This window comes from Triticum dicoccoides, chromosome 6A (genome assembly GCF_002162155.2).
Source record: "Triticum dicoccoides isolate Atlit2015 ecotype Zavitan chromosome 6A, WEW_v2.0, whole genome shotgun sequence".
In the NCBI taxonomy this organism is placed as follows: domain Eukaryota; kingdom Viridiplantae; phylum Streptophyta; class Magnoliopsida; order Poales; family Poaceae; genus Triticum; species Triticum dicoccoides.
Window position 1 is genome coordinate 91,396,556 of NC_041390.1, and position 7,784 is coordinate 91,404,339.

The following is a 7,784-nucleotide window of genomic DNA, read 5'->3' on the forward strand; positions in this document are numbered from 1 at the left end:
ACAATACAAGGAAATAAAATACTCGTGCGGAAAAGGGCCGTGAGGCGGGGCGCCGGGGCCCAACTACCCAACCCAAACCCAAAGCCCACGGGAGCCATCACAGTGGAGAAAGAGAAACCCTACTCGTCCCCCGCAGAGAGAGAGAGAGAGAGAGAGAGAGAGACGAGACGCGAGACGAGAGAGGGGAACGAGTCGAGCCGCGCGCCGCTTCCGTCGGGGACCAATATAAGCCGGCTTTCTCTCTCCTTCTCCCCACAGCCCACCAAACCCTCGCTCTTCCCACCGCAGGAAAGAGCTCCTCTCCCCTCCCCACCCCCACCGCCTCCGCCGACGAACCGATCGAATCCGGGACCCCGATCTCGGATTCGCTCGGCAGATCAGCGAGCACCAGCCCCCAAGCCCCCGGATCGCACTTCGTCCTCCCCACCGCGCGCTTCAGGTAACGTCTCCGGGGAGATCTCCCCTCCGCTTCTTTTTTCTCCCCGTGTGGTCGGCGGCGTTCGGTCGTGCTCGATCGATCTGGGCTGGGCCGTGTCTGGCTTCGTACTGGATCGATCTGGGTATGGTTAGTTCCGTTGTGGTACTGGATCTGGGGGACAGTCGGCGGGAGGGGAAGTTTTTTCCCCGGGCGTTTGCGGGAGGGGATCGATCTCGAGATTCAGCGATTTAGGTTCCGCAGCCTCGGTCTCAGAGAATTTTTTAGCTTCATGCGCGATTTAGTTTCCTGCTAGTTTAGCCTTGTCTAGTGGGTTAGACAGATTTAGGCTAGGCTCTTGATGATGATTTCGTTTTACACGTCTAATGGTGTGCGCTGCGTACTGTGGACTGGGGGACTGTGCATGCTTTGCTTCGTTTGGTTAGGTACACTGTTTACTTTTGTTAGTTGTGACCGGTGTGAACCAGTACCTGGGAACAAACGTCTTGAGTAGTGTTCTGTGTCCCATAATGGGTGAAGGAAGAATCGTGGGAAGTACATGTACTTGTTGAACTTGAGTGCTAGGTTCTATTGGCGTGCTTTTGATGCCTATAATTATCGCATGTGCATGTGCTCCTTCAGAGTTAGGTACACTGTTTGTGTTGTTAGTTGTGATCTATCATCTATGTGAACTACACAAACATGTTGAGGCCTCTTTTGGTTCATAGGATAGGATTATCGTATGAATAGGAATTTTGTAGGAAACGAGATGACATGTATCTCAAATCCTATGAGTAGGAATAGGAAATGAGATGTCATTTGGTTGACACCAAAGGAATTTTTCCATTGAGTCTAGGCTCATTTTTATTTTCCTATGAAATGTGGAGGATAGGAACCAATCCTATGTAGGAATAGGAATCCATTCCTATGAACCAAAGGGCTCTAAAGGAAAAAATCCTATAAGAATCCTATCCTCTAGAATTCCTATGAAATTCCTTAAAACCAAAGGAGGCCTGAGAGTAGTGTCAGGAATCACGGAAAGCTATTGGCTTGCTTTTTTTTTGCCTCCAGTTATTGCTGGCCATGTGTCCTGCATACTGCTAAACTGACCTAGTTTGTAAAGTTCGCATGGTTATTTCGAGGTGCAATCTTGTTAATTTGACTTCTTTCTTTTCCTGTTCGAATAGAACATCATCTGGGATTTGTGTCCACTTAAGTGGGATAGTCTAATGCTATTATGTATGCAATCAATGGTTGTTTGGTACCAAAATTCCTGCCACTGCTTTCTGTTAACATGCTCCTGTTTTTGTTCAATACAGCCATGGCAGGAATGGCACCAGAGGGTTCGCAGTTTGATGCTAAGCAGTATGACAGCAAGATGACCGAGTTACTGTAAGTCAACTCTACCAATTTATTGTCTCAGCCTTTGGGGGCCATTTTAAGCTCTCCTTTTTTGCTCAACAGATTGCATGATTATGAATATGCAGGAACCAAGGTGACACTGGGGAGTTTTTCACCTCGTATGATGAGGTGCATGAAAGTTTTGATGACATGGGTCTCCAAGAGAACCTTCTTAGAGGCATCTACGCATATGGTATACTTCCATCAGTTTGCAATCTCATATTCCATAGCCCTTGATAGCAGTCTGTTTTAATCTACACGATCTGCCTTTCTTCTGTATAAACCATTTTCTGTGTGATGGGAGGACTACCGAGTCTTCTTGCTTTATGTGGAGCAAACATTTCATGTTTGTATATTCCTAAGCAAATGTCACAAAGTGAGCCCCCTGATGTTGAGGTTTCCCTAGGGTTTCCTCTACCAGATGGTAGTCTCATATTCCATCGCCCTTGATAGCAGCATAGCGGCAGTTAAACTTTGGGAATTGCCATGAGACGCACATCTGTTATTGTGTGCATTTTGTTTCATACACATTCTTATGCCTTGTTGGTAATGGATTGCATGTTTCAGTTTGGTTATTGTGCTTATTTTCTGTATAAAAACCATATTCTGTGTGATGGAGGACATCCTAGTCTTCTTGCTTCTATGTGGAGCAAACTTTCCATGTTTGTATATTCCTAATCAAACGTCACAAAGTGAGCCCCCCTGATGTTGAGGTTCCTCTGGGGTTTCCTCCACCAGTTGGCTGTCTCATATTCCATCACCCTTGATAGCACCATTGTTGCACTTAAACTTTGGGAATTGCCACGAGACACACATCTGTTTTGTGTGCATTTCATTTCAAACGCATTCCATCTGTTTTGTTTTGCACGTTGTGCTATTTCTGTATGAGAACTACTTTCTGTGTGATGGGAGGACATCCAAGTCCTCTTGCTTTACTTGGAGCGAACTTTCCATGTTTGTATATTCCCAAGCAAACGTCACAAAGTGAGCCTTCTGATGTTGAGGTTCCCCTCGGGTTTCCTCCACCAGATGGCAGTCTCATATTCCATCGCCCTTGATAGCAGCATTGCTGCAGTTAAACTTTGGGAATTGCCATGAGATGCACATCTTTTATCATGTTTTTCATTTCAAATGCATCCTTGTGCCTTGTTGCTAATGTGTTACATGTTTTTTTTCTGTATAAGAACCAACTTTTGTAATGTGAGGATGAGTTTTGCTTTCCTTTGACACTCTTAAACAATATAGTTTGGTCATCTTACAAATACAAACACTTCTATTTGTAGGTTTTGAGAAGCCATCAGCCATTCAGCAAAGAGGAATTGTTCCCTTCTGTAAGGGTCTTGATGTGATTCAGCAAGCTCAGTCTGGAACAGGAAAAACTGCCACCTTCTGTTCTGGAATCTTGCAGCAGCTTGACTATGGATTGGTTGAGTGCCAGGCATTGGTCCTTGCTCCAACCCGTGAGCTTGCACAGCAGATTGAGAAGGTCATGCGTGCTCTTGGTGACTACTTAGGCGTCAAGGTGCATGCTTGTGTTGGTGGAACTTCTGTTCGTGAGGACCAAAGGATTCTTGCCAGTGGGGTGCATGTTGTTGTTGGCACACCTGGTCGTGTGTTTGATATGTTGCGCAGGCAATCCCTCCGCCCAGATAACATCAAGATGTTTGTGTTGGATGAAGCTGATGAGATGCTTTCACGTGGTTTCAAGGATCAGGTCTACTTACACATAATTACTTAGAATTCTGCAGATTGTTTTTACTATGTGTCTTTAAAACTTAGAAGCTTCTGTGTGCACATGTTCATTCACATGTGATATTATTTACATGTTACTATTTCTATGGTATAGCTGCAACTTGCTTCTTCATCATTTATACTAGTCTATTCCTCTGTCCCAAAATAAGTGTCAACTTTGTAACTTAGTTCAAAATTGTACTAAGGCTGAGACACTTATTTTAGGATGGAGGGAGTACATTTTACATTCTAAATGTAGAGACTATTTGTCTTTTACATGCATCATTATTTATAATATTTTACTTAATTACTATTGATACTCCAATTTATATTTTTTCTATGATTTGTACACCAATTACTAACTGTTGTACATCATGTTGCTTAATTAGCTAACTAACAGGCGACTATCTGTTGCAGATCTATGATATCTTCCAGCTTCTTCCATCAAAGATTCAGGTTGGGGTGTTCTCTGCTACCATGCCTCCTGAGGCCCTTGAGATTACCCGCAAGTTCATGAACAAGCCCGTGAGGATTCTCGTCAAGAGAGATGAGCTTACCCTTGAGGGTATCAAGCAGTTCTATGTCAATGTGGAGAAGGAAGAGTGGAAGCTGGATACACTCTGTGACCTGTACGAGACCTTGGCAATTACCCAGAGTGTCATCTTTGTGAACACCCGCCGCAAGGTGGACTGGCTCACCGACAAGATGAGGGGAAGGGACCACACTGTCTCTGCCACGCACGGAGACATGGACCAGAACACTAGGGACATCATCATGAGGGAGTTCAGATCTGGATCTTCTCGTGTGCTCATCACCACTGACCTGCTGGCCCGTGGTATTGATGTGCAGCAAGTCTCCCTTGTCATCAACTACGACCTGCCAACTCAGCCCGAGAACTACCTCCATCGCATTGGTCGTAGTGGTCGGTTCGGGAGGAAGGGAGTTGCCATCAACTTTGTCACCCGTGAAGATGAGAGGATGCTGTTCGACATCCAGAAGTTCTACAACGTGGTCATTGAGGAGCTCCCGGCCAATGTCGCTGACCTGCTCTAGATTATATCTTAGGAATGCAGTAAGGTGCTTGATAAAGTTCGTTTTTGTTGAATATCTCCCAACTCTCAGTTTTGGAGTGGTAAGGTCTGGGTCTGTTTGAATCGTCGTTAAGGATGGTCTGAGTTTTTCTTGTTATGCAATGTCCGGAAATTTTTGTAGTGCGTAGGCTGTGCCATCTCCTGGGCTAGCTGGGATAGAGTAACTCTCATAAGTATTTTACTTTTCGTTGTGAAGTTATTTTATTGCGCATCTGTTTTTGCATGCTCGAGCTCACATCTTTTTCCTTCTATCATGTATGATCGAGTAAAATTGAAACAGCGTTGTTCTGTCGTAGCAGCAGCGATCGGCTAGCCTAGCATATGTTCAGTTTGAATTTGTGAAATTTAGGCTGTACAGAAAAACCAAAATTGTGGCCCAACGGCAAAAAAAAAAAACGGCCTACCTGAAAATACATATTTGTTTTTTTTATTGTTTATGCCAACGTCACGCCAGATCAATGTGAACGGATCCTTCCCTCCGGGCGAGGCGTTGGCAGGATGGGGGAGTTGCTCTACGTGATGCTGAAGGGCAAAGTCGGTATCTATTGCTGCTGATATGGGGACTCACCTGAAGATTTGGATCACCTTATGCTGCTGTCATTAAAGACATCTTGTTCTAGTTTTTTTTAGAGTAGCAGCACTTTATTCAGAGCATTTACAGCCGGAGGTTGCAAATTTGGGCCCTCAAATGCCCGCGGACGTGTCCGTGGGCAATGATCGGGTGTGCCTTAAATTTTATAATTTACAACCACATATCCTATTTTCAAAATATCTGTTACATGCAGGGCCATGTATGTCGATCATCCCGTCCGTCTTGCCGCCTGGACATCGAAAATTGCTCATACTTAACATTTTCACATCCGTATTAGTCGCACCTCGTCGAGTGATGAGCTAGTCGACCAGCTTAAATATTCGAGTCGTCCAAACAGGATAAGCTTCTGACATCATTGCATTCTTTATTAAGGATATGGACTCTTATTATGAATCTTCTATCTTTATCACATAAAAGATTCATAGTTAAGGTCTATCTCCTTCACATTGGGAACATTAGGGTCAGCTGTTTTGGATTACTATGTGTCTTTGCATCAAAATAAAATAAAAATTTACTGTCATTGCAGTAGAGGTATCAACATATATGATACAAACAAACTTAACACTCGATGAACAATCATCAGTCCATGAAATGCAATCTAATGTCAAATTTATCTCGAGAATTGATAGACCTACATAACAACACCAAGCTTGCCGCCATCCGCTGGCGCAACTATTCAAGCCGGGCGGCGTCTGCCTCGCCTGGCGACGTGGGAATAAAATTGGTTGCACCAATGAGAGTGGGAGGAGTTTCGGGCGCTGCAGGTGGGACCGTTGACCTGCAGCAGGGTCAGCGGGCGTGCCTGGGCGCCCCATCTCCGCCTCATATTTGGGCTGGATATGAGAGATGTCGATCAGCCCGTGCATTTGAGGCCCGTTTAAGGCGCCCGTCTGGGTTAGATTTTCGCGACCGAGCAGTGACTGGGCGACCCGCTCGAGCGTATGAGATGAGTTTGAGAGGTCCGATTGTAGATGCTCTTACACCACGATAGATTTGACTCGGAGTATGCTCACAGCTACGAGCAATTGTGTGCTAGTACATTCAACAAATGTTTTACATGAATAAAAGAGCAAGCTTGAAAACCTACTGCCGGAGATTCAATGTCAGCAATCATCGTACCTACTGTAGATCGATCCCTGAAGGCAACACCAAGTCTTTGGACCAAAGAGAGACAGTTAGAGGCTAGGATTATTTTAGAGAAACCCTCATCACGGGCAAGGGCAAGGGCATGGTGGCAAGCCAAAGCCTAAGCAAGTTCAGGCATCATGATCCCTTCAGACTGCTTATTACAGGCCAACAAGCATTTTCCGTTGTGGTTCCGTATCACAATGCCGATTCCCATCCTTTGAGAGCTCGAGAACAGTGCAACATCCACGTTAATAATGACTGATCCTTTCGCTGTTGGAGTCCATAGAGCCACTGACAGAGGACTCACGCCTAGAGGTCGAACTAGTTTTGGAAAAATGATGCACAATCAGATTCAAATAAGCTTTAATCTTCTCAGCCACCCTACAACAAAGCAACACAGTAGCATTGTTGCGAGCATCATTTCTAGCCTCTCAAATGTGCCAAGCTGTTACAGCAAGAACCGTACCTGAAAGGGAGGAACCTCGATCAAGGAAGTCAAAAATCCATTGCTTGGCGTTGACAAGTTTCTTCCTGCACAATTGGAGGGAATAGGTCTCCTTCACCAACTTCCAGACTTCACGAGCAAACGGGCAAAAGAGAAGTAGATGCTCCACCCTCTCCACCCTACCATAGAAACAACAACCATCCTCCTTAACAATATGGCATCGCTGAGAAATTCTCCAAAGGACAATTTTCATCTTCCGAGGAGCCTTGATGGCCCATAGCGCTTTCCAGTGCTTCTCCTCAGAACGAAGGTTGGAGCTGAGCCCCCTGCCATCCACACTAAGGTCTTTACAGAAGACAAAAGACTTGGCCAAATTATACACAGTTAACCATGTAGATCCCAAACTTATTGTGTGGCCACACGGCAAAGTCATCAGCTCCATGTTGACTGATAGAGAGATGGAGAATTTCATTCGCCACCCAGTCATCAAAACAGCCCCGCACCACTTCCACATCCCAGGATTTGAGGTCCTTAGACAAAAGAAAATTCACCCTTGTGTCCTCAGGGGTTTGTATAAGTGGTCTGTGACGCCCCCGATTCAATCGTACACTAATCATACACGCAAACGTGTACGATCAAGATCAGGGACTCACGGGAAGATATCACAACACAACTCTACAAATAAAATAAGTCATACAAGCATCATATTACAAGCTAGGGGTCTCGAAGGCTCGAATACAAGAGCTCGATCATAGACGAGTCAGCGGAAGCAACAATATCTGAGTACAGACATAAGTTAAACTAGTTTGCCTTAATAAGGCTAGCACAAACTGTGATACAGATCGAAAGAGGCGCATACCTCCTGCCTGGGATCCTCCTAAACTACTCCTGGTCATCGCCAGCGGGCTGCACGTAGTAGTAGGCACCTCCCGAGTAGTAGTAGTCGTCATCGACAGTGGTGTCTGGCTCCTGAACTCCATC

General features: G+C 45.2%; 1 protein-coding gene across 1 annotated transcript; it reads left to right on the top strand.

Moving 5' to 3' along the window:
• Positions 1-239: 239 nt before the first annotated feature.
• LOC119315227 (eukaryotic initiation factor 4A-like) lies at positions 240-4,861 on the top strand. The gene is made up of 5 exons (XM_037589889.1): positions 240-439; positions 1,735-1,807; positions 1,903-2,009; positions 3,100-3,530; positions 3,965-4,861. The coding sequence occupies exons 2-5, from the start codon at positions 1,737-1,739 to the stop codon at positions 4,598-4,600; spliced, it is 1,245 nt and encodes a 414-aa protein (XP_037445786.1). The 5' UTR covers positions 240-439; positions 1,735-1,736; the 3' UTR covers positions 4,601-4,861.
• The last annotated feature ends 2,923 nt before the right edge of the window (positions 4,862-7,784 follow it).